At 38.0% G+C, this 27411-nt stretch overlaps 1 protein-coding gene across 3 annotated transcripts in view; it reads left to right on the top strand.

Moving 5' to 3' along the window:
- Positions 1 to 20332, top strand: part of CEP120 (centrosomal protein 120) — a 74722-nt gene extending 54390 nt beyond the window's left edge. For 2 of the 3 annotated variants that reach the window (XM_073344816.2, XM_073344815.2), the window contains 3 exons: positions 2582 to 2680; positions 15994 to 16139; positions 16802 to 20332. In XM_073344816.2, the coding sequence (XP_073200917.1) occupies positions 2582 to 2680; positions 15994 to 16139; positions 16802 to 17039 (483 nt within the window). In that variant the 3' untranslated portion in view covers positions 17040 to 20332. Of the gene's footprint in view, positions 1 to 2581; positions 2681 to 5666; positions 5713 to 15993; positions 16140 to 16801 lie in introns of those variants that run through there. The other variant, XM_073344817.1, reaches the window with a different exon arrangement.
- The last annotated feature ends 7079 nt before the right edge of the window (positions 20333 to 27411 follow it).

Genomic DNA, 27411 nt, shown 5'->3' with positions numbered 1-27411 from the left:
TCTGGCCACTCAGTAAAAGATTTAAGGGTGGCAATTTTGCAATAGAAAAGCTTAAAAACAGACTCCAACAAGAAACTGCTGAGCTTGAATTAATATGCAAACTAGATGCCATTAACGTGGGTTTGAATAGAGACTGGGAGTGGCTGGGTCATTACACATATTGAATCTATTTCCCTATGTTAAGTATCCACACACCTTCTTGTCAACTGTCTAACCGGGCCATCTTGATTATCACTGCAAAAGTTTTTCTTCTGCTGATAAGAGCTCATCTTAATTAGCCTCTTACAGTTTGCATGGAAACTTCCACCTTCTCTGTTTGTGTATATAGATATATCTTACTATATGTTCCATTCTATGCATCCAATGAAGTGAGCTGTAGCCCACAAAAGCTTGTGCTCTAATAAATGTGTTAGTCTCTAAGGTGCCACAAGTACTCCTGTTCTTTTTGCGGATACAGACTAACACGGCTGCTACTCTGAAACCTTTAATACTTCTGTATATCATGATAAACTTCTGTGATAATGTAGATGATTCATAATTCTAAAGCAGTGGCATTTCACATTTACCTTTCATTTTCTTTGTTTTGAGTTGTATTCCATGCCTAGAATAGGAATAGTCAGGAAAAAGATTGAACTATTTTATATTTGAACCATGTCTTATCACAGATTGTAGAGAGCACTCCTTCCTGGCCACCCACTAGGACTTCTCTGAGGGGAATCCAGACCTCTACTGCTATGGATCCCTGGGGTGTTTCAAGCTCCTGGAGCCTGAACACAGTGCAGCACTGCCGCAATCTTGAGGTTCTTATGCACGTTCTCAAGGTTCAGACCTTCTGTCTGACACCTCCCTCTGAGTGTTGGAATCTTCTGTCCAAGCGCCAAGCCCCTTTGCATTCAGCACTGGCCCCAGACTTCCTAGTACTTAAACACAACCCCTCCCAGGACTCCACCCCAACAGATGTGAAGCTGCTGGCTTACAGTTTAACTCTGTCAGGGCATGCAGTAGTTGTGAAGCTGTCAACACACATACCCATTGCCTCATCTTACGTCTTTATGCTCTTTTTACTTAGCAGATAAAGCACAGGAGAGTACAGCTCATACAAAACAATAAAAAAAATTTAAACACAGTGTCCCTCACTAGCACACTATTCTCTTGGGAGTCTTTGGGGGATCCATCTGTGTTCTGTCAGGCAAGCAGACTGGCAAGGGCCTCCTCCCCTGCCCCCGCCCCCCGCTCCCCTTGCCTATTCTGACCCAGCACCAGCCTTCCTCATCTTAATCTGGTGCAAAAAGGCTTTCTCTCCAGTTCCACCAGCAGAGTCCCTTTATGGGTTGCTGATGGTGTTTATCTGCTTCTTTTAGTTCTCCAGGCAACTTTGCATTTCTCTCAAACACCACCGACATCTCCCTTTTCAGAGAAGAAGAGGACATATCTCTCTCAGCTAGAGTTAACCCATTGTTCCAAGATGTTTTACGTTGAACAGATGATTGGGTGCGCATTACTCACGATTGGTTCTGGCCTAGCAGAGAGATTACACAACTGTGCTAACCCATGGTGGAATCACATACGTAGGCTTTCCATGACCCAATAATTATGATACAGTTTTACGAAATCATCCACAATTCAGAAATGATAAACTCAGCCATTCTGTTTGTATCACAGCTTGTCAGATAAGACGAGAATTGAAGAATTTATATTGAAACATGGACAGATTTTCCATTATCACTTAATAAAACTCCAAACTCTGTATTGGCCACAATAATTAACTTGGTTCTTAATTTGAGACATTGAGACAGTGCATTCCTGAAAATTAGCCAAGCTGGCTTTAATGCAGGTAAAACAGATTGCTTAGTGCATGTAAAAATAAATATTTTTGATATATGACCACTGGTGCCTAGTTGCCTTCATATATTTTAAATATAGCCTGAGAAAGTATTGCCTATAATTGTAGTTCCCTCTTACCATGTTTTACCATTCTAATGTAATCTTCAAATGTTTGTTCAGTTGGTTTTATATCTTTATCAATGGTAAGTTAAGCAACAAAATATCTTGCAGCGTTCTAGAGCAAATTTGCCTGTGTATAGAGGACAACCATGAAACCTAGGCCATCTTTGAAGATTTTCTCCCTCTCCCCCAATCAAAGGTCCAAATTCTGCCCTCTGAGACACATATTTGCTTTAGTAAGAGCTGCCTAGACCTCTAGAGGCAGGACTTGGCCCTAAGAGTTTAGAGTGCCCCTTAAACTGGAATGCTAACGATTAGAGCTGCTTATAGAACAACAACATGTGTTTTTCACCGCTTAGAGGCTCTTTAAAAAAGTTTACATTAGCTGTCTTGGGGCTAAGACTAATCTAGTTCCTTTTTGTATAGACTGCTAGACAATAAAAATAAGGCTATATTTTAAACAAGAAAATGTTCATGTGCCATAATATTTACATTAAATTACATAACAGCTTCAGATGATGTTGTATGTTATACTGCATAAGCACTTTTCTTAAACGGACACTGTGTATATATAATCTTTCAATGATTGTTACCACCAGTATTGTGTTTCAGCTGATATGATTTTAATCACCATCAGGTTGAACTTGAAAGAAAGTTGGAATCAGCTACCAAATCAAAGCTGCACTACAAGCAACAGTGGGCCAGGGCTTTGAAAGAACTTGCAAGACTAAAACAGGTATGTAAATAGGATAGAGCACATGCACAATAAGGATGTAATAGTCTTTCTTTTTGTTCCTATGATCAAGTCTGTTAATATTATGGGCTAGTCATGCCTTCTATTGTTGCTATTGATTTCTATTATAACTGCCAGTATACATTTAAAATGGTCAAAACTTTCCTAAACAGTCAGCTTTGGGCTGGAATTTTTTGCAACTGGGCTTTGTCTGATAGTGACTTTTGGCAAAATCTCTTATCTATTTTTTAGTTTGGAAAAATATCTATTTCCCAAAGTTAAAAAAAATTCTGGCTACACTTATTTTTAAAACAACAAGGATACAGAACAACTGGCTAAAGCTTGAAACTTAAACTTGGACATAATTCTCATTATAGACCAGGGCCTTTGCTTGGATTGGAACTGGGGTGATTTAAAAAAAGGTCACTTCTGGGGATGCTCAGTAAGCATCTGCTAGAAAAAGTCAAAAAATAAGTTAGTGGTTTATCTTGGCCATGGTGCACATCCTGTTGTTTTATATTTTATGCCAGAAACTTCAATATTTAACATTTAACCATATTCAACACTGAACCAGAAAAACAAGAATGAAAAATGCTGTGCATGAACAATGCAGGTGAGTTAAAGTCGCTGTTAGAATCTAAACTGGCATTTCTTCTCTTTTACACCCTAACTTTAATTGTGCAACCTTAACGTTGCATTCAGGACTACTTGAAGAAAATCTAGCATATCCTATGCAAAGTCATTCAATAGTGAGAAATAGGGAGAAACAGCGCATTCATTCTGAACCTGCGCCATCGCCACTAGCTGCAAAATCAAAAGAATTACTCAGAAAACTTCTCTGCTGCCCAACCTCTTATGGAATTTGCCCCAAATTCCTTTATAATGTCAAATGGAAGGATAGAGGTATAAATCATGTGTCCAGAAGTACCATGTCGTTGGGAAGTAGACTTTTGTAATCGTGGATGGAGATTTCCTGCTAAACAGGAAGTGGCTACCTACAACATATCTTAGCTAGAATTCTATTTCAGTTGAATATCTTATTTTCCAGGTGTCTCAGGTTATGATGGCATAGCACTGTCAGTATAAAGTTTGTACAGCATATCCTGTAGCACTGGAACATGAGCAATAAACACATTTGCATTTTAATCTGTTCCTGGTGGGGATGAGGCACCCGGGTGTCTGAGGATCCACTGTAGATTCATGTTTGGCAGTATTAACTGAATTAAACCTGTTGCATTAGTCTCTGGTTTTAGTGTCTTAATTTTCTGTGTTTTCCAAGAGAAAAGTGACTGAGGGTAAAAACTGCTTGTATGTTTAAATACTTTTTTAAAAACTTTAATCTTACAAAGTCTACATCCTGACTGTGATTTCTTGAGGAAAGGGTACGGGTAAGTGCCCATCTTTGCTGCTGTTGGTTAAGAGACAAGTTTGTTTTTGTTTATTTTGTTTTTTGCAAAACTGACTTAGGCATCAGGCATCAGTACGTCAGTTTATACTATGATAGCAATATGGTCATAAAGTATACTTAGGCCCACATTTTTAAAGGTATCTAGGAGCCTAAATTTCATTTGCAGAAGGGATTTAGGCACTTCAGAGCCAAAAATCCCACTGTCAACAGTATTTTGGCTCCTAAATGACAATCGCCTTTACAAAATGAAATTAATGCTCCTAAATCAGTTAGGTATTTCAGTGCAGTGTACTGCAACACCTATATACCTTTAAAAATCTGGGTCTTAGCTTTTAAAAAATGATAGAATTTGTAGAATATTGCAGAATACAGCAAACTTAGAGAGATCTGGAAATCATAGAATATCAGGGTTGGAAGGGACCCCAGAAGGTCATCTAGTCCAACCCCCTGAAGGTTACAGGTTACACAATTTTTTCCTGTCTCTGAATTTTCCCATCTGTGATGCCAATAAAGGATTTTTGGTTGGTTTGTTTTTGTGGATTTTTCTGTGTGTATGTCAGTGAGGCATTTAAAATCTCTCTGAGGCCAGCATGTAGCAGCAGTTCCTTCATCCTCAGTGTAGCGAGGCGATGACTCACCAGTGTGGAGCCTCCTGCTGGTCATCTCGGGAATTAGCTCTTTCCAGCCTTTGGAGCGCCCTCTGTAGGCCGGTGTCTTGCCTGCCGCTGGACCTGTGACACTCCTGGACCCCAGTGCCCATTTTCCTCAGGGTTCTGCCCCCAGCAGTAACCCACTTACTCTGGGTCTCCCGTTCCACGGGAACCCCCAACCCTCTAAACCCACCTTGCCTCAGTGGCTATGGCCAGTCATCATCTAGATCCCGCTCACTGCGGAAGACTGCAGTGTAATAGCCACTCATCATTGGCAAGGGGTTAGGACCAGCTGCCTCTGCCTATTCCCAGGCTGCCCTTCTACAGCCCTCATACTTTTGATAGGCCTTCAGCCTGGGGAGTTATCAGGCTGGAGCTCCCCAGCTCCTCTTGCCTTTCTCCAGCACTACTCTACCTCAGGTACCCTTCTCTCTCCAGAGCTACAGAGAGACTCCTGGCTTACAGCCCTTTTATAAGGGCCAGCTGGGTCCTGACTGAGCTGGCCACACCTGTGGTCAGCTATTCCCTCAGCTGCTTTCACTCCTTTTTCCAGCCACAGCCCTCTCCAGGGCTGCTTTGAGTTGGCTCCCCAGGGCAGCCCTCTCCCAGGGCTGTTTTAACCCCTTCACAGCCAGAGCAGGGTGACTACCCCACTACACTCAGTAATGCATATACATGCCAGTATATTATTTTTTCCTTTACCTACTGCCTTCTATAAATATGGTATGATTTGTGCTTGCAATAATTTAAGATTCTGTAAGCACTTCCGTTCGGTATGGTCAAACACACTAGGAAAAGCAAGAATTTTACCAATCCGTAGATTGAAACAAAGCCTAACACATTTAAAGATTGAGGGGACAGACAAGGGAATTCATGTTTTCATACTCCATCTTCACCCCTGTTTCCCATCTTTTTTTTTGCTTTATGGAAGGGCTACTTTTCAAGGAGAGGCGCTTCTAATTCACTCAAGCATTCGGGTAAGTGAGCACCTCAGCTCCCTGAATCCAAATCTGATTCAGCAGGACCCAATAACTCTTTGGATTATGTTCCCCTGCTTTTCCATTTCAAGGTTTTAAAGTGTGTGCTCCAGGTTGCAGCATAAAAACTGCCTTCACAGTATTTCTGTAAGATTTGCAGTGGAATGAAAGGAGCTCTAACCCAGTTATGAGGAAAAGCAAGAATGCAGGGCTAATTCACTCTTTCCTGCAAGACTAAAGATCTCTCTGGTGCATTTCTGGTGCATAAAGGGGTAACTTAGCAGGATCTAGCGGAGACATTACTGAAGAATAGGCCAACCAGTTGCTCTTAGAAAATTACGTCTGTGGATGGGAAAGGAAAGTCTACGGGACTGGGGAGGAGGAGCGAGCTATCTGGATATGTGCTCAAAAGGAAACCCTGTTTCTGGATAAGCAGGATGCTGCTACTTCTCTATCTCTCCTTTCCCCCATGAAGAAAAAACACAATCTAATGGATAATTGAAGCTTCAGGGAGAATCACATGGTCTTGTTGGGAGGAGAGGAGACGTTTGTGTGCTAATCAAGGAGGGATATGGAGCCTAAGGCAGGGTCATCATCAAAACCTTTGGATAAGCAGTGCCGAAATATGAACTCAATGAATTTGAGAACCCAAATTCTCAATGCTCTTTATTTATAACTTACAGAAAAATCAAATAAATTAGCACAATGTATATTTGATGATCGCTAGAAAATCAAAGGTTCAGTTTTATGTGCTATCCTCAGATTGTTCCTTTTCATCTAATTTTTGTAGGTGTCAGAACTTGGCCCATAATATTTCTGAAATACCTATGCACAAAAGGGTGATCATTCGCCTCTCTAATCTTTTCACACCAGAAACTGGATTTTCCCAAAGGAAGCACCAAAATGTCCTGCCTTTTTGTTTGTTTTCCCTTAAAGGCTTTTTAGATTCCTGTTAGATGCATTTCACCTTTAGTTCCCTGGTTCAAGTCATGCCAGATGGGTAGTGACAAAAACCATCACTAGCTGATAAGTTTGGTAACTTTAAAGTATTAGTTCCAATCCAGGACCAACAGAAACCCTTGTTAGACATCTGAACCATTTAAATGAGTGGACAGCAAGACCAAATTATACTCCCCTAAAACTTTATCCCTGAAAGTAGTCCATTTAAAATTAGATGGAGGCTTTTTTGTGGGAAATAATGTGGTAAGGCTTATGCTACTATTGTTAATGCTGTACTTAGTCAATCTGGCACTTTAAATTCAGTTAAAAATTAAAAAAGCAAAACTGATCAGGAACCCATGTACTGTGCCTGAATATAAATTTGCAAATTTAGTTGCTTCAGGAATTCCACATCAGCTTTAGTTCAGATGATTTGTGCAATTGCAATAGTTCATCCAATTTCTTGTTTAAATTGGATTAGTACCATATTAATTTTGTGTTGCCTTGGGTGAATAGCCACAGGGTTGTAATCTGTGCCAGTAATTTGTCACACCAAAGCCCTCTGGAGGACTATACAAAACATTTGTGTAGTGAGGATTAGACGTTGAAAGCCATATCTTAGATTGTTAATAAATGTTAATGACAAAACCCAGCTGGTAAGTCTTGGAAATGAGATCTAATGCTTTGTGCCCATTGCCAAAGAACTGTTTAAACAGAGCTTTCCATTACTCAAAGGTGACCTAGTACAGTCGATTATGCTTCTTTATTTCATAAATTAACTAGCTGAGTATTTAGCAAAATGTTCTTTTCTTCTGATTTTCAATTTTAAAAGTCAATGTTTCCTTAATTATAGCATTTTCTTTTTCTTTGGGAACTAGTCATGTTAGAACAGTGCTGTGATGGCTTTATATTCTGTAGAAAATGAAGTTTGTGAATCGTAACTTTGAAAATTTTGTGTGAACATTAAAAGGAAGAAATTGTTAATTTCTCTCTATCTGGAATTTTTGGATAATAAAACATAATACCAGTTATAAGTAGAGAAAGACCTGAAGCACACCCTGACGTTGGTGACATGGGCTCATCTCTAAGTGTGAAAACTACAAAATTATACATTTTAATGGATTTGATCATGGTGTGTAAAGTTTATAAAAAAATAAGTCTGAAAATCCAGACTCTATCACTAGGACACCCAGATCTTTCTCCCTCATGCCCATTCCCTTTTTTCTGTGAAGATATGTACTGTAAGTTTTTATTTGTACTGTTTAACAAAATGTTTTACTCTCAAATAAGACCAAAAATTTAAAAATGTGCACATTTGCATTTTTTTCTCTATAACTCAAAGTTTTAAAATCTTGGCCTTTAAAATTTACCAACTAAGACCCAGATCCTGCAAAGATTTAGGCATGTATAATTTTACTCATGGAAGTAGAGCCATTAAGGTCAGAGGAACTATTCATGTGTTGAGTTACACACATGCTTAAGACTTTGCAGGCTCGAGATGTAAAATTTAACAAATGTTTGAGTGATGCAAGAAATCATTCTTTAAAAATAATGCAACATATTACCATTGCAGCTGTAACTAACAACGGTGTTATGTCAGTTTTGAAGACTGATAATCTCCCTTTTCTGATCTGGAAAATTAACAAAAACAATGTTTATGTTTAAATTAGAATTATGTACATTTTGTGATAAGAGGTTTTATTGTACAATGTAAGTCTTTTACCATATTTGTACTCTATGGATTTGTTCAAAGCAGAACTGATGGATTTGTTTAAAACAACACAGACCTTATTGGCTGACATCGACTCTATCTTGTCCAGCCTCCTGCTTATCCACTCAGAGTAATTAATTTGATTAATTTATAAGTAATTTAGCCAAAGATGGGATGTAAATCTTTGTTTTAAAAAAAAAAAAAACAGTTGGAGGTCCAAGTCTTGGTTAAAAACTGTGTCTTGAAACCATCCAGGCCCTCCTACTGACATGTCAGCTCTGGGTTATTTTCAGAAAACTTTACTTGAGTTCCTTAGCTTCAATCGTAATTTTTTTCCCACAGACTTGCATGGTATGTGTGAGTGGGAGAGTGAATAGTGGCTGCTATTTAGCCATTGTTTAGTCTAGTGTATGTATGTTTACATCTCCCCTTTGGATTTATAGGCAGCTATGGCAAAATAAAGATTGTACTCTTTTGATTGAAGAGCCTCTTAACTAGAGCACCTGGCGGCATGAAGGGAGTCTTTTACAATCTGATTATTTTTCTTTATTACTGATTATTTAATTAATGTTTAAATTACTGTAGTACCAAAGGCCCAAAATCATTATTTAGAGCCCCATTGTGAAAGGTACTGTGCAAATATTAAGAAGATATCATTCCTGCCCCAAAGAGCTTGCAATCTCAAGACACACAAAGAAATGAAGGATGCGGGGGGAAGAATATACTAGGCGTAAATAATCGCAGACAATTGGCACACCTCTTGTTAACTATACATATTTGGGGGGGTGGGAGGTTTCTTGGTGGTGATATGGGGTCATTGGTAGGGTAAGGAGGAATACCAAGAGTGCAGAGTTTAACCTGAGAATAGGAACATGAAAAAGGAATAAATAAATATTGATGGAGAGGAAGGAAAAATGAAGGGAAGGACAGAGAACAGCATGAAAGGCAGGGAGAGTGAGACTGTCGATGTGAAGAGAGTGATAGAACAGTGCTGGACCAGATAACCAGTGAACATAAAAAAGTAGTTTGCTGACATCATGGGCATCTGGGTTTTTTGAGGTTACCTTATCACACTGTTGCACTGGGGACTGTTGATATTTGGTGGCCTGGCGTACCTGACCAGGAGTACCTTCAGTTCAGAGGCACTATCAGCCTTTGTCTCCTACCACACTACTGCTCCTCTGGCTTTTCTGCAGTTCCTGCAGCAGCTGTAGCTCTCTGCTCTGAGGAGCAGATATTCATCTGAGGAAATATGTTTCAGGAATGTTTCACATTTTTTCCAACCATTTAGTGAAACCAGTTAGACTGCTCCAGTGCTCAGTAACAATCTTCAGATTTTAAACTTCAAAATTTGATTATGTAATATAAAAATTACCCATCCAGGCAAAGTATCTGTCTAAAGCATACATCTTGCCACATGAGGAGAGCAACAGCTCAGTAAGCAATGAGTGCAGTTTCAGACCTGAAAATACTCTTCCATTTGTCCTCAGGTTAGGAGTATTACAAATGAAATGCTCAGATCAAATACATTTTTTAAATGTATTAACCATGCTTTACCAATTAAGATAAATTGGTAGAGAACATAGGTGCTGGAACTATGGGTGCTGGAAGCCCCCTGGCTTCAGATTTCCATTATATACAGAGTTTACAATGGCTTTCAGCACCCCCACTATATAATTTGTTCAGCAGCCCTGGTAGAGGATATTTAATATTTGGATTAATCTTTGCAGTAGTGTGTTACCTCAAAGTATCAGTGGCAGTATACATTTTTGCAGCGGCAGTTCAAGTGTCATGATTTCGGCAATGTAAAATTGAGACCTTTTTTCCTATTTCATATTAATATGTAGAAGATTTATACTGAAAATATTTAACATTATAGAAACTGTAAAAATTTAACTTTGATATTGTTTTGTCAATTAAGTGTGAATAGTACATAATATAGATACTGTAAATGAAGGTGAGAATGCTGAATCATTTAAATATCTTCCGGTTTCAGAAGATGTTTTTCACTAAACTCCATTAAAATTGAGCCTACACAATAGACTACTTTTAGCACCAATGATTAGGGAGCTTGCTGCATAATGTGGTATTGGAAAGTGTGATTTGGAAGAAGTGGTTTTGATATCTGAAAGAGCCTTTGATAAAGGTCAGCAATTTTCATTACCAAATATGGATAAAGAATCTTTCCTTCACCCTCTCTCCCCAAAATCTGAGTTTTACAAAGGATCCATTATTTTTGTGACCTCTGATCTGATCTAATACTAAGTCTTAGCTTTGAATTGCATCATACATAGTATGATTTTCACATACTGTATACTAATTCTCCTATCATATCAAACAATTAATCTATGTTCTTTGACATCTTTTTCCTTTATTGAAGGATTATATGGGGAGCTACTTTGTTTGTTCAGAATGTTACATAAATCACGTTTGTTTATGAATGTTTTTTGGGGGAGAGGGATAGCTCAGGGGGTTTGAGCACCAGCCTGCTAAACCCAGGGTTGTGAGTTCAATCCTTGAGGGGGCCATTTAGGGATCTAGGGCAAAAATAAGGGACGGTACTTGGTCCTGCTGTGAAGGCAGGGGACTGGACTCAATGACCTTTCAAGGTCCCTTCCAGTTCTATGAGTTAGGTATATCTCCATATAATAATGTTCAGTATACAGATTATGACAGACTGCAAAGGATTAAAAATAGCTATGTTGGGTAAATAATATTATGTAGTTTAGAATGTGGGTTTGCATTTTAAACTACATAATTATATTATGCACCATAAATTGTCATTGTAGTCTATGGGATCACTTCCCATGTACTTTTATGGATTTTTTTAGGGGAAGTTGGTCTTAGATATTTGTGATAAAGTAGTGTTGAAAAAGGAGAAAAGGACAATGCTAAAAACGTAAGTACATCTTCCAGTCACACATCTAGTCAGGTAATTCACATTATTGTTTTGTTTGACCCTCTTAAGGTATGAAGATGCTTATTTTTTATGGTTTTTATGATAAGTATCTAATATAAACCCACAAAAGTAATGAAATACAGAATGACTTTGCAGTAAATATACCAGACTTGGTCTTCTACTGAGCGGAACGATTGTATTGCAATACGTTTAGTTAAAATTTGCTTATCTGCTTAGATCAGAAATGTGTTACACAGAAATTATACTGTACCCAATTTACTAATCTTGACATTGCTGGGAAGTACTGTCCACAGCTGTCATTGGAGAAAAGATTCTTGGAGACCAATTCTCAGTTTATATGGACAGGAGACACTTCAGCACACTCAAACTAAACTCTCTTCAGAGCCACATTGTAGCAGCTCACTCTCTCAGTTCTCTGCCCAATCAGAGAAAATTGCTTTGTACAATCACCACATGTATATCAGCCCTGCTTCCACTTCCAGTGAAGCTTTGCTTCAGCCTGCTTGCAAGGCTGGAAGGCCTGATGCAACCTGCTCTGCCAGTATGAAATGACCAATGCAGGACAAAGATAGTGTCATGTAGGCCTTATTTCTCCACAAGGTCTCCCTCACAGTGGCCTCCACAGACCCCATTTGTGACTGCTGTTCTGTTTGTCCCTCATTTGTGGCCCTTATAAACTGGCAGTAATGATTTTCTGTATCAAGAAACTTCTAGACATGAGGGCTGTTAGCGCATTCCAGCATAAAAGAGGACCTCCAGACTTTCGACTAAAAAAGAATCTTGAGGTTTCTAGCCTGTCCCTAGTTTGTCTCCACCCAGCCAAAGATGTCTCTGGTTCATCAACATCAAAAATGTGTACTTTCACTTTCTAGCTCACTTGAGTTTTCTTTGTTTGCTGTCAAAATGATACTGCTAGCATGTTGTCTTGCCTTTTATCCTGTCTTTGTTCCAAAGACACTGAAACTCCTGGTCATTGTATTCACCAGCCTTAAATGGTAAGATATCAGTGTATTGCATTATTTAGATAATCTCTGTATAATGTTTCTTCTTTTCAGGGTGCTTCCTAGGGCCCCAACATGATTCTTTCAATTCTCCAAAACCGTAGCTTTATGCTGAACCTCAGCAAAAGCTCATACTTGCCTTTTGAGGAGCCTGGACCACCTAAATGCCAGATCTTGTTCTCTCCTCAAGCAGGTGATTCTCCTCAGTGACACATTCCATAAACTGAAGGACACAATCAGAATACTTCTGTTCACTCCATTCACAGCCATCTGATGCTTTCTTCACCGTCCGTGCCTCATGATATTCTGTGGTAATACAGATAATATTGTGCATGGACAGGCTTCACTCCTAACTCCTTCAGACCTTTTTGCTCTTGTGAGGGGACTACCAAGAAGAGACCTTAACTCTATATACCACCTTTCCAGCTTGTTTGTTTACTGAGATGGTGGACTTTTCCCAATAATCTACTTCAAGTGAAGTTTCCCCCAGAATCATGCACAATCTGAATCTTGAGAGAAACAAGATTGAGGGGCTGGAGTACCCACCTGAGTTCCTTTTATGTGACAGGAGCAGCAGTAAAGAAGGAGTTTAGTTGAAGCATCAGATAGCTGGACCTGAGGACCATAGCATATTTCTTATAGAAATTTACTTCTTCCCCAGAATCCATAACAATCCTTTGGAACAGAACAACGGGGCAACTTGCATTGCGATACAGGTTGAAAGAGAAGAGAGAGGCCCTTAGAGCTCTTTTCTTCTTCAGAGATGTTCAGAATTCTGATCTGGGCTGAAAGAACATCATAATGTCATCTCCTGTATACAAGAAACTTTCAACATCTGGGCTAGTTCTCAAGCCAAAGGAATAGGATTTAAACCAACAGGTTCTCTCCAGGATCTTGGCCTTCGAGGAGACTCCAAAGGTAGACACGGCTGTACCCTGCAGTCTCAAAAATAGTCCTGTTCCCAGACACTGAGTAAAGATAGTTTAGCAGCTCAAATCTTCTCACTGCCATGGTCAAGTGAGGTTCTTCTATACCTCTTTTATCATTGTTAAGGTAGTGTCAACAGGAAAATCAGGTGGTTGGGCATTCCAGACACCTGTTTCAAGGAGTTGTCTATCAAACCTCTTCAGATTTCCTGTTGTTGAGGGTCTTCTGAAAGACTACCTGGTCAGCTATTTGAACTTCCCTAGACTCTAGAGACTGAGAGGCTGAAACTTCTGGATTTATTCTATTCAGATGGTGGATAATCTCCTGAAATCCAATCAAAACTGTACAACCAAGGTTTAACACTGTCTCTGTATGCAGCCTTATTTCCTCCTTTGAGTATTAATCTTAACGCTGCCTTAATTGGAGACTGACTTTATTTTCTCTTTATCTCTTCTTTTCACAAAAGCTAAGCTGCTTGCAGGTTCAAGTGGGAGCACCAGGAGTTTGAGGATATATGGAGAAACACTGGATCCTCCTCTCTGTATTTCTAAACTTCTATGCAATCAAGATGATCAGACTGGCCTTTTGCCTTCTTACGTAGATGCAAATTTAATCTGGTCTTTCTGACTTTGTACCAGTCTCCATTTGAGCCCATGATGATATGCTCATTGTTTGTTCTTACCACTGAAGTAACTTTTTCTTATGCATTTACCTCTTTCTGCAGATTAAATGAGTTTGGAGCGTTAACCATTAAGGAGAACCTTTCCTTCAGTTCTTCTGGACAAAAGTAGGATTTTGAACAACTCTGGAAGTTTTGTCCCAACTGAACTGAGCCTTTCACATTAATTAGGACGTTACTCTTCCTCCTTTTTGCCTATTCTGTTCTACTGAAGTTTGCCTTTATTATGTGGATGCTGAGACTTATAAGTACTGTACCCTTCTACAGATCGTGTGCTCTGTTTCGTAGTGTGATATTTTAAAAAAGGCCATAGGCTGATGTCTTTGCCCCATTGAATTTAATAAATGCCCCATTGACTTCAGTAGGGGCAGGATTTTTCACTGTGTCCAAAGCCCATATAGTAAAATAGACTTACTGTCCTTTGCTCCAGTCTGAAAGTCAATAGGGAAACTACTTCTGCTTTAGTAAGCTCACATTCATCTAGCCTGTAAGTCAGCGGCTGGCTCATGGGAAGAAAGCCATAGCCCTTTCATGAGGAAATTTGCGGTAGCTGCTTCCTTCATTTACTAATCATTATAAAATCTGTTCTTTCCTTGTTGGACACTCTCTTCAGTGGCTGGCTCCTACAGGTTCCTGTCCTTTCCTAATTCTTCTCTTCTTTTCTGTTTGCTAGTGGTGCCAGGACTGGTGAATTACATATACTGCGCAAATAGATTTTATTAATGAAGTCAGACAGTGGAGAGTAAAACGGATGCAAAAAAACGTAAAATGTTGCAAAGTCAAGCAAGCACAAGTTAAGATATTCCAGAATTAAGGGGGACCATGCAGTATGACATGTAGTATTTAATGACCTGATCATATGCTGTTTTTTCCTACAGGACCCCTGCCTCTTTCAGTGCACGGAATGGACTATGTGCAGTGAATGAAGCAGGGTTATGTAGAGCATTAGTCAGAAGACAACAGGAAAAGAAAGGATAGTCCTTGTTAAGGCAATTGAATATCACCAAAAAGAACTGGGTTTTGTCCCTGGTTCTGCTATAAAATGTAATCTTTGATGCTCGGCAAGTCACTATGTTTTACATTATGGGAATTTGAAAAATGCATTTAGGAATTGAATCAAGTTTTTACAAACTGTGTATAGGTTTAATTTTTGTTCTGTTTTGGACCATCTGGGCTTTTATTCAGGGTTTGAAAATTAAATAAATGTAAGAAGAAATCTAGGTCTATTTTTAGATTTTCACGTCTGACTTTCTAAGTGCTTGTCTGCATGCACCTTTAATTTGCGGCAAACTGGCATGTGAATCTATCCCACACTAGCCTCCAGCACCTTAACTGTCCAGTTCATTCATGTGGTTTGATCTACCCGCTTTGAAATGGGAGTAGATTAAAGCACACTATCTGTTTGTGCATCAACAGGGTCCATAATGACAGTGTATGATGGGCTGTTGCGGGGTAGATTCACATCCCAGCTTGCAGCGAACTAAACGTTCATGTAGACATGCCCTAAGACTGGACACCAGTTTAGAAAGTAGATCTTTTCACACTATAAAATTACCTCTGCCAAACAAAACTTTGTGGTGTTATGAATAGCAGAGCTAGTAGGGAGAGAGAGTCGCATACAACTACTTAGAGTTTTCAAATTTTACTTCTCACTGTATTGAATTTTTGTGCTTATAATTATCTTTCTAGGTATTTATATAACCCCTGTTATTGTAGTTACTTGAGCAGTATTCAAGACTGTAGTCTGTGTTTTTCAGTTTAAGCAAAAACTTCAGACCCGTGCACATCAGCTCTAAAATATACCCCTTGGATATTCTACTACTATTTGAGCTAGTACTTTTGGCCTCCGATTTGGTTGCAGTCTGTTCTGGACAAATGGTTAGTGTGATCTTCACTGAGGCAGTCTTTTGCCTCAATCTTATTTCATCAGTGACTGACATCAGAATTAATCTCATATATACACTAAATATTTTGTATTGACTCATTGTGCTACTTAGTTACTGTTTCTATATTATTACTTGTGGATTCTGAAACACTGTAAGCTTTGTTACAATTAGCACTTTTAATCAGTAATATTTAATGTCAAATTATTTTTTCCCCTTAGCGTGAGCAAGAGAATGCTATGGCCCGCCTTAAAAAGCAGCAACAAGAGCTGGAGCACATGAGACTGCGCTATTTGGCAGCAGAGGAGAAAGAAGTGGGGAAAACAGAGCGAAAAGAGCTGGAGGATATCAGAAATGAACTGAACAGGTATTATAGCATTTGTAGGATTTTTCCCTCTGCCTCAAAATAGGGGAAGTTTCAGTTGAATCAAATTTTAATTGGTTGTCAATCCAGTAAAAGAACACAGTTTAGTGTCCCTGAGGTAAAAAATCGCTCATTTATAAAATGTAACAGTCTTGTATTATAGAAAATCTATGCCAAAGGCCACTATCACCAGTTTTTGTCATGATTGTGCTTATACTGCAGCAAGTCTTTTTTACTCTCAACTCTAAGCAGGACTGCTTCATAAAAAGCTACACTAATGGTGATTCTTTCAACTCTCCTCTTGGCCCACATCTTTATATTTTAAGTATATCTAATGTTATCCTCCATTATTATTATGCTTCCAGTAATTTTGAAACCTGAGCTTGGTCACTTATGTGGGTTTTTAAACTGTATTATCTATACAAAAACCTTGATGAAATCATGGTAATATGTACACAAGTGATCTAAGATATTCTTAGATTCAAAAGGCTTCCTTTAAATTTAATCAAGCCAAGGGTTAGTTTGTGTTACTTAAAAAAAAAAAAAAATTCCTTGATTTCCACTACTTCAGTAAGAAATTTCAGTAAAAATCCATTTAGAACATTAATACAAGACAGAATTTCCATGTGTCCTCTACTTGTATGATGTGCTTTTTTTATTGTCAGGCTAAAGCAACAAGAAGACAAAAAACAATCACAAGATTCCAGAGATATTTCAGTTGAGCAAGCAGGTAGTGTTCATACTAGACAATTAAATGAAAGCTTGGATGATTATCTCACTCGCCTGATAGAAGAGAGAGATACATTGTTGAGAACAGGTGTGTATAACCATGAAGACCATATAGTAAGTGAATTGGATCGCCAAATCAGAGAGGCGCTCGCAAAAAGAAGCAGCAGTAAATAGTATATTTGGAAAATATTTTTGTAAATTTAAGTCAGATATCTTACGTTTTAGCATAATAGGATGTTTAATTTTACAAACTAAGGCCCTGATTCTGAAGAGGTTTAGACACATGATATATTTTACACACTTAGTAGACCTTTTGAAGTCAATGTAAATGTTCACAGGACGTGAAGTTAAACAGGTGTGTATGTTTATGCAGGATCAGAGCATTAGGTGTTTTTTTTTTGACAATTTTTTATGTTCAAATATATTTATATGTAAATATACTTACATATTTTTTGTATTTTCTGTTTAAATATCTTCTACCTCTCCCCATTACCCTGGCTGGATTTATTTATAATAGCATTTTTAAAAATATCTATTCTAAGCTTCTCTTCAGTATTTTTCATAATTATTTTATGGATTTCTTTCAAAATAGGTTTTTCAATAAAATTGTATGAGTAAAATGCGAGTGCAGTAATTCCCAGTGATATGAGTTTTGTAAATTCTTAGGCAAAACAAGTGCTGCACTTCTACAAATGTCATATCCTGTTACATTTGCAAATATGTTTAGTTTTTTAATTTTTAAACTATTTCTGTGACCACAGTTAAAATAATTTAATCATCAATTCTGTAGCTGAGTATTCTTTTAGCAAAACACCTTTTTTAAACATGTAACAGTTGCAGATGACACACTTCTGAAGATAAAACCAGAGGAATATTTTACCAAACTGAAACTGCACAAATTAAGTAACTCCACGTCTGATCCTGTAACCATTCTTAGCATGGAAATCTCTTTGCTATCAATGGGAGTTTTGCATGCAAAGGGACTACAGGTATTAGTTGCTCATGAGGAGGTTAAGGTCCTAATTCAGAAAAACACTTAGGCATGTGCTTAAGTCCATCCTTATTCAGGAAAACACTGGTTCAATGGAATGTAAGCACATCTTAAATGTAAGTATGTGCTTAATGCCAATACAATTACAATTAGTGCTTTTGTAAACAGAGATGCTTTCCTGAATGAAAGTCTAATGGCAGTGGTTACAAAGTTTTTTCAACCATCTGTGGCTTTCAGCTTTAAATTTTTGTGTGAAATTGAGATATAAAGAAGTTAAAAAAATAAAATGTTATATTTGTTAATTGCCATAAGAGAAGAGCACGAAGAATAGGGTGGTGGCTTTTTTGTTTTTGTGACTGCCAGAGTTGAGTAAGGGCCATTCTGCATTATAAGCCCTTTACTCTGTTTCAGCAGTTAAAATTTGTAGTATGGGCAGGGCTGAAAGTTTAGACTTAATCTCTTTTCCCATCAATGAATGCTGGGGTTTTGATATATCGTCTGTTAGCACAAATGTTAGTGACTGATGCAAATCTCATAGTACTGAAAACAAACCCCAACAATTCAGTTTCACTTCAAACATGAATGAAGACAATGCAGAAAACTTTATTTTTTTTATTTAAAGTAATCACTGGACTTTTATGGTGCCCGGGCCATATAAGTGCCATATTCTTCTTTTGGAGCTTTGCTTTCATGGAATACAGATTTTGTATTGGTTCTGCGTTTACTTCTGATATATTGTTGATAAAGAGGACAGTATTTCTTTATTCTACCACAGGTCAGTAATTTATTTAATGGATGGTTTGTTTAGGTCACTTTTTTGGAAGAAAACAAACTTTTTAAAACACTTACTTTGTGGGGGCAAAAGTGAACATAACATTTTTTTTCATGAGGAATGGTCATTTATCAATAAATACATTTCATAACAAAAACAAGTAATACCTAGTAAACTTGTCAGTTTAAAAAAATGTTTATTGTAATATGTTAATGGGTTTAAAGATGGTAGTTTAAAAGAAAAAAAGCAGCAAAAAAAACCTCCACTGGCAATGGGAATAATGAACGCTTAGGTAACCATTATAAATCCATGGAGAATTGTAGATATTTAACTATGGCTACATATTCTGTATCACTGATATGATTATATGCAAATATAGTCAAATATGGGATGTTTTATTATCTAAAATGGAAGACCCATTCAGAGTTCTTTGAGTCATCTTTCTCAAAGTTTATTCCTTTGCCAGGATTATAATTTTTTCAAACACTAGAGGGGGCCTTAGACTAAAAAAAGGCAACTTTAAGGCAATCTTAAAATACTGAAGTGTGGTTTACTTTGGCTTTAGGTGAATGTAAAGATTCTCATCTTTAAAATTATTATATTTTAAATTTTGTGATTTTCATGTTTTTGTTATTTAACAAATAAAATCTGAATTTAAACAACTTCACATTTTGCAGAGGGCTGAGTGATTTTTATTTTGAAATTGTATATTTGGGGAAAACATTTTACTTCAATTTATTGTTACAAAAAAATCTATTTGTGTGTGAGGTGCTTTGCACATAATTGTATATTCAATCCATGAAAATGCTGGCAAGTTTAATTTGAAAACTCATTTGTTTCTAATTCATTGGCTACTTTTACAACAAAAATAAAGGTGGCGGTGGTGCAAGATTTTTTTTTTAAGCATTCATTACCGTGAACATTTTTCATTTTAATCAGCTAAAACATTTTTAGTAATACACAAGATAAGGACACTTCATTTTTTTTAAACCTGTTTCTAGGCATGCTACCTAGATGTTCATGTCCATTTACATTTAAAAACAGCATTACAAGAATGGGAAACATATATTCTGTGACCCTCTAGATAAAAGCTTTTCTGTATATTTTTGTTCGTACCTATTGACAATAGATTGTATTTGTATTTTGATCATGATTGAAAAGGATGTGGATGGAATTTTAGGCTCTCTACTTATATGCAGAGTAGATTTAATTTTTTTCAAACATAACTTGCCCGAAGGCTTTTCTAGCTAAAATAGCTGTTTATATTATATCTGGTACAAATAAATTTTTCTAGAGATTTGTTATGTATTTGTGTGTGTGCGCGTTGTGTTCCAGAGCTACTTTTAAATGCATTGAATTAACTCAAGATCTGGTCTTGTTCCAGCACACTAGTAATCCAGTGAGACCAAATCTCACTTTAATTCACCCCTAAAATGTTTCAGTGAGGCAGGAAAAAGAGCACCCCACCCCCCACCCCCCCGATACACACACAAACACAAGATACTTGGGTTTATTTGAGTTTATCCAATAACTGAAACAGTCAAGTTCGTAAGAAATTCATATGCACCAGCTCCAGCAAACATTTACTTATGCACATGGTTAAAATCCTGGTCCTATCGGAGTCAGTAGCAAAAATCCTTTTAATTTCAATAGCTCAGGATTTCACCAGTGAAGTAAATGGGATTCATATCTGCAAGTGTTTACAGTGTTAGGTCCTTAGATTGAAATAGCTTTAAGTGGTTCCCAACATTCTTCATGTTGCAACCCCGTTTGAGCTCACCTCTGTTAACGTGACCCTCAGGGGTCTGAGAGGTTCAGGGGTTGAAAATTTAAAAGCATGAAAAAACATTTCTAGACCATCTAGTTCCAATTTTATAATAATTTATAAATAGGGCTGGCACCTCTGAGGGGCAGAAAAACTGGCCACTGGCCATGGAGCATGCCCCCCTCACCCTCCTAACCTCCTCTCAGGCATCCACCTGTCCCATTACCCCTTCCCTCCCTCAAGGGAGGGGGAGCCCTTCTGACACCATGTGGACACAAGAGCCCCTGCCTCCTCCCCATGAGCCCCTACATCCATGTCTGACCCCCTTGAGAGAGTCCCCACTTTTGTTCCCTAGCAAGCCTCTGGCTCTCAGCACCTAGAGAAGCAGGAGCTTCAGCTGCCATGTCGGCAGATTGAGGACCCAGGTGCCACTCTGATGGTGTTCCCAGCGCTTGTGTGACGTGCTGATTGCTGCGCTGCACCTATATGTGTGTAGGTGCCAGCTTACAGTTGGTTCTAATGTGCCACAGTTGGGGTTTATCATTTTCTCGCTTAGCAAATGCTTTCTTGCATTTGTAATTCTCCTCCACCCACTTTTTTCCCCCCAACATGTCTCAACTCCCTAGGTACCCTTTCACAACCCTCTACTCCCACCCCAGGGTCTTGACCCATAGTTTCAGGGAAAGCTACAAAGAGGCATAGATCTCCAGAGAGTTGTTTGTTGTGTTCTTATTTTGTAGTCTGTTGTAGATTAATTAAATTTGCCTTAATCTACGGGATAACCGGCCCAGACCGTGCAACTGGCTCTGCATGGGCAGACTCCTGCATGGAATCAGTTGCAGGACCTGGGCCCATTTTTGTCCAAATTCAGTTGTTTAACTGGAGATGGGTCATTGGTACCTCCAAAAATAAGGGCATCTGTAAACGCATTACTTATATGCGTTTACATATACTTCTCTCTTAGGCACATTAATTATTGAATATTTATATGTCAGCAATGCTGACTTGCTTGGCACGACACAACTTCACTACTAGAAGTGTTACTTGAAATAACTATATAGCGCTATTGGTTAAAGATAGAAGGGTAGACCTGTAACGTTTTTATACCTTCACAACTGACAGTGGAACTTTGATAAAGGTTTTGAGACTTGTACAAACAAATTGAACACGTTTCTTTATTAATTACTAGAATGCTTATCTGAAAAATCTTGGCTTTAAAAAAGTTCATAACTGCAGTGCAATGGAATTCAATAGATAAAGAAATTTGCCAGATGAATTATATAAAAGAAAACAGCAGTGTTGTGCTTTGGAACTAGATTTTTAAAATAGAGTTGCATAGTTTATTTTCCTGTATATGGCTTTTTGTGTGGAGTTACGGCAATTGTACTTCATTTCAATAATTGTTTAAGTTGTTTGACAATTTGTAATCCACTTTCAAGATCTGCACCTTTTCTACAATGGTAATTTTATGTCTGACACCAAAGTTTCATGTATTCCACCCTTACCCTTCTTCACTGGAATTAAGATGCTTCTCCTGTCCATCCACTGAGATACCCCAAGCCCATGACGCAATGATCAAGGATGGAAGTTCTCTATCACATCTGTTAAGTGCTACTGAATTATGTCTATACTAGTTAATACATATTTACTCAATTATTTATTTTGCTACTACTGTGCTTAAATGATCATGACCTGTGTCAAATCTCAAAGAGGAAGCACTAGCTCTGCTATTGTTAAAGACAGAACTGCAGAAAGGCGGCTGTATACTTAGATCTCATTTCATTTGCTTCTCCGGGGGGTTGTATTAGTAGTGTTTTCATTAGAAATGTTTTTACAGATGTTGGCTCTCCAGATATGAAGTCTCTGTGGTGGAGAAGCAGTCAGGAGTTTGGCATCCAGGATAGAAAGAAAGGGGTGGGGGGAAGTCAGTTCTGAAAGACTAATTTTATGGAAAAATAATTTACTGACTTTCCAAGTATAAATGTACAGTAACCCCATGGAGGCTTTAAGATAGAGGAATTGAATTCTCGCAAGTACAGAAATTGTTTTCTATTCTTAATTTAAAATCCTCCCACATCTGACATTCTTCATCATAGCAGACTAAATTAGTGCCCATTAATAATGCTCTTGGAAAAGTTGCACCTACTAATTTGTAGGCCAGTTTTGTGGGGGGTTGGGTTTTTGTTTTTGTTTTTTTTTTAAGAAAAATACTTGCAGTTTGACAGCATTTTGAGAATCTTGTGTGTTATGGAGAAAAGTTTTGCCTCACAATTGTACACACAATATACCAGTGTAGTAGTACAGAGGTATGCTGAATGTTTGATTAGATGGTTTTAGTGCATGTGTGGGTATATTGATGAAGGCACATTTGCACTGACAAAATAATTCATGATAAACATTCAGAACATATATGAAGACTTTAAGTTAGGTTCATGTTTTAGGATTCTAGAAGAACAAGATCTGATAAGTCAAATGATCACACTGGGGTGCTCCATCCTGTTTCTAACCAGTCTGGAGTTTGGTTTTACTGTAATAGGAAACTGTTAAAATTATTTTCACAGAAGTGTCATCACTAAAAGTCATATGTTTAAGAATGTTTTTTATTGCATAAAACGCTAAATAAAGTACATCAAGTCATAATGACGCTGCAGCTGAGCAAAGCATTTAGTTGGTAAATAGTTTAACACATATTTTATACCAAGCTGCTGATTTGATGCTAGGTGGTACAGATGGCTAATGCACTAGTATTTTAATTCAGGACATAATTCTGTAGGTCACCAATGGGAAAATGAGCTTGTTGGTCACACCTTTAAATTCTAGTGGAAGTTTACTCAACACAGAGAACCTTTTAATGTGTTCAATGCAATTGGCTGTGTTTGTGAAAGAGAAGCCCAGGACTGTGAGCAGACCACGTGTTACAGATCAGGACTGAGGTGTATTGGCAGGGCTGTGACTGGAAACAGGCATCATATTTATTTATATTACAGTAATACCTAGAGGCCCCTATCAAAGAGCAGTGTCCCATTGTGTTAGGCACTGTATACACATAAGAAAACAGTTCTCACCCCCAAGGAGCTTAAAGTTTATACAGCTTATTAGCTTTATTTTTTATGTACAGTGATTTAAATTAATGCTTTTAATCCCTTATTTTTATGAGCAGTCACACACCTGTGAGTGTAGAGAGCTGGGTTTGGGCTACTTCTCTGAGAACCCTTTTAAACTTTGTGTGGAGAAAAGGGTTAACATACCTTGACATAAACATGAACTTTGTTTTTAATCAGGTTGTATAACTTCTATAATGTATTCACTTAGCTAACATACTTTTTTTTTCTTATTTATGGTTTTCCGAAGCATAGCTGATTATGATATTGCTTGAAACATCTATATTTTTTATTTCATCTCTCTCTGGAGATGTTTATGGGATAACCATAACCCAAACATTTCCTCTGAAGAAATGGTGAGTTAGTAACCCAGAATAATCTGAAGCAAATTCACAGGATGTCAGCAAGAGCACAGGATGCTTACCACACACACCATAATCTATCTGTACCAAAGCTGTGCCTCCCTACAAGTGAGGGGAAGCTACCACTTAGGAACGCTTGCATGTATGTCACCCTATACATCCAGTCTCTAAAGGGGGGAGTTTTTACCCATCCTTCTTTCCTGAATGACTTTGCTTTGTTTCATACCAGTTCCACCACCATTTTTCCATCTGCTTTTGACCCACTTGTAGATTTCATTGTACCGCCTTATCATGAAAAGTCATCTTGCATCATGTGAGTCCTGAGACTATATCCAAATATATACACTTGTCCTCCTGCTCTGTGAATGCCATTGAATAACATTGTGATCCTTGGGCGGGAAACGCACACACAGTCCCTTGAGGACAAGTGAAATTTTATGGCTCCAGGATTGTATCTTCCTACTGCATACAAAAGAAATCATTGGTCCCCCATAATATTTCTAAAATTATCTAAAGTTAGTCGAATTTGGAGAGTGTTTAGAGTCTCCCCCAACCACAATATTAAGCCCACGTTGTAGGGCTAAAAGTGTGTGTGTATATGCAATGTAGAGTGGATAAAAAGGAATCTGATTATCTGACTAAAGTAGCAAACCATGTGCTGAGGTGGGTAGGTTGGTACAGATAGTAATGGAAGCTGCACACTTCTCCCCTTAGAAGCCTACAGAAGCTCCTTTTCAGGTTTAAGGGGTAGGAGATGAGAGATTGGGGACAGGGCTGGTGAAGAGCTACTCTTGGTGGTGTGCTCCTTTCAAAATCCAAAGGATTGTAGTAATGGTGATTAGCTCACAGTCACAGCTTTTGTCCCCTCAGAGAGGAGGTGATGTCAGAATAGCTCAGAAATGAAACAATCCTTCTTACTCAGCAGATCAGAATTATACTTGTATTCAGAGTCACATCTGCTGATTTTAGAAATAAGTAGCTTGTTACCATTTATTCCTGTTTTAGCTGTTCTGAACCAACATAACTAGTAGAGTGAGCTGGGTTATATTCTGGACTAGGCATCATCAGCAAAAATGAAACTCTTTAAGTGCAGGGCCACCATTGGTTCTCATTTGAAGTCAATGAGGTTGCACTTGTGTAACTGATGGGAGAATTTGGAGTGCAGAATCTTTTTTTTTTTCCCCACCCCTCCCCCAGTTAGTGATACATGTGCCAGAATGAATACATCTCTATTTTTAGATGTCAGATTGAGGTTGTACAGAATGGTAGCTTTAAAATAGCATTGTGGGGTTCCATACACACTGTTTCAAATGACTCCAGATCAGATTGGCTCAATTATCTAATAAAGGGGTAGTTTTTAGAGTCCCTTTTTAGATTAGAACCAGCCTTCAAATTATTTAAATCAATGCTAAAATATTCCATTAGCAGTGGAGTCTCTGGTTTACCATGCCAAGGATTTAGTGAGTCTAAAGAATTACATCTTCAACTGCTATCTCTATTGCCAAGGAGCTTTAGTGGTTGTTCATGCTGTCTGAAAGTCTAGTCAAGACAATGATTTCAGGCATCTAAACCTAAAGTTTCAGCATCTGGTTCAGGTACAGTTCTACACAAAAATAAAAGGGTTCTAAACCTTTAAAAAGAGTAAAGATTCTTGAAAGGTTGATCTTTTTAAAAATGTATTTAATTTTCACAGGTTACCAGAGGTATGGGTGAAGCATAACAGAATACAGACAGATAGGGTTAGTAGGAGAAATCAACAAAAGGAACATCCATACAACAATCACAATGTGGAATGATCATTTTAATTGCTTCAGTTAACAAAGCTGACCTCTCCTAATACTCCTAATATTACAGTGGTACGTACAATGTGAGGTAATGTTTCCTAAGATTACTTACTAAGGGAATGTAGTAGATAGCGCACAGGACTGGATCTGCTGAGTGACTTTGAGCAAGTCATTTCATTTTCTTGTGTCTGAGTTTTCCCATATGTAAAATGGAACTAATGACTGACCTTTTGTAAAGCACTTGGAGGCCTGCAGATGAAAAGCAATACATCAGAGCTGAGTTATTATCTCATTATTAATACACAAAAATGAATGAAGGAGAGAACGATTAGCCCCTACTGGAACTCTCTTTCTCGAGCAAGTCAATAGAAGTTGCCTAGGTTACAGTTCCTTTTGATACAGGAAAATCTACTAACTATTACTTCCTAGCTTGGTTAGCAATTTAATTAAGTGTAAAGAGCCTCTTAAAGAGAGGATTTTAATCCTTTCACATGATTTTTTTTTATTTTTAATTTCTAAAATTGAATGTGGTTTTTCCAGTACCATAACGTCTCAGGAGAACCTTGGGCAGGCTGCTCTTTTCCTAGAGAAAAAGAAATGGATGTGTAGCACAGCGCCCGGTCTGCTATAGTCTTCTGAGTCGAGTTGTGGCTCTGCTACTGATTTACTGTGTGGCCTCTAGGCAGTTCCTCTCTGCCTTTGTTTCCCAATCTGTAAAATGTGGATGATGCATCCCAACAAGGGTGTTGAGGATCAACTAGTTAATGTTTGTATGGTGCTTTGAAAACATTTAAGGCATGGTATTGTTTATTATCATATCCTTTATGTTGAGTGAATATGTAATTGAGAGAGTTTTAGCAAATTCTTTTATAGGAAAATCATTTCCTGACTTATTAGTATTGGAGTACTAATAAAAGTGAATCCTTATTATCCTAAGAAACATGACAGATAATGTTCAAAGTGAAACTTAAAGGGGCTGCAGGGAAGCATTAATACAATAACCCTCAGCCCGTGTGAAGCCAAATGTCTCCCTCACAAAGCCACACATATACCTCACCAGTGAATTTAATTCCAATGATAAAGCTATAAATTCTCTAAACTGGCCTGGAGTTTAGCATAAACACTCTGAGGGGATGCTGGACCACAGAGAGAGAGCGAGAGGCAGAGAAAGCAGTTGCTTAGCTCTGGCTGATTGTCTATTGCAGAGAATGCTCACTATCAGCTGCTGAATCACAAAACCTAAAAATCTCCCTATATATCAACTAGTTACCAGCATTCTTGTGATGGTGAAAAATATCTGACCTCTAAGGGGGAGGTAGTGGGGGGATGGGGGAGAGAGAGAGACACTTTGTGTAGGCCAGGACTAAGGGCTGCTGCAGAGTCCCTGTGGCAGTCAGCTCTTTGTTTTGCCACTTACTCCTTGGCTAGTGCTGTAGAGCTTAGATTAGAGTGAAGAGTCTATTCATTCTAAACTGGTGATAAAAAACTGATAGATCGCACTCCACAAGAGAGCTTTTTTTTCCTTTTCTTTTTGGAGTGTACACACTGGGAGAGAGGCAGGTTCCTCTTACAAACAGAAATTGATGTTAGTAAAATTGTTACTAATGAAAGGTGTGAATGAACACATGGTGGGTAAATGCAAATAGAAGCTGCATGTTTTTAAGTGTTTACCTCAAAATTAGACTAGATCAGAGTATCTGTTGCTAAAATAATAATAATAATCTGAAAAGTGTTTTCCCAAAAAATTCTTTTTGAGTGTTTAATTTTTTAA

Source organism: Lepidochelys kempii, chromosome 5 (genome assembly GCF_965140285.1).
Source record: "Lepidochelys kempii isolate rLepKem1 chromosome 5, rLepKem1.hap1, whole genome shotgun sequence".
Classification (NCBI taxonomy): Eukaryota; Metazoa; Chordata; order Testudines; family Cheloniidae; genus Lepidochelys; species Lepidochelys kempii.
Note: the sequence above shows the minus strand (reverse complement) of the source record. Positions and strands in the feature narration are given on the sequence as shown.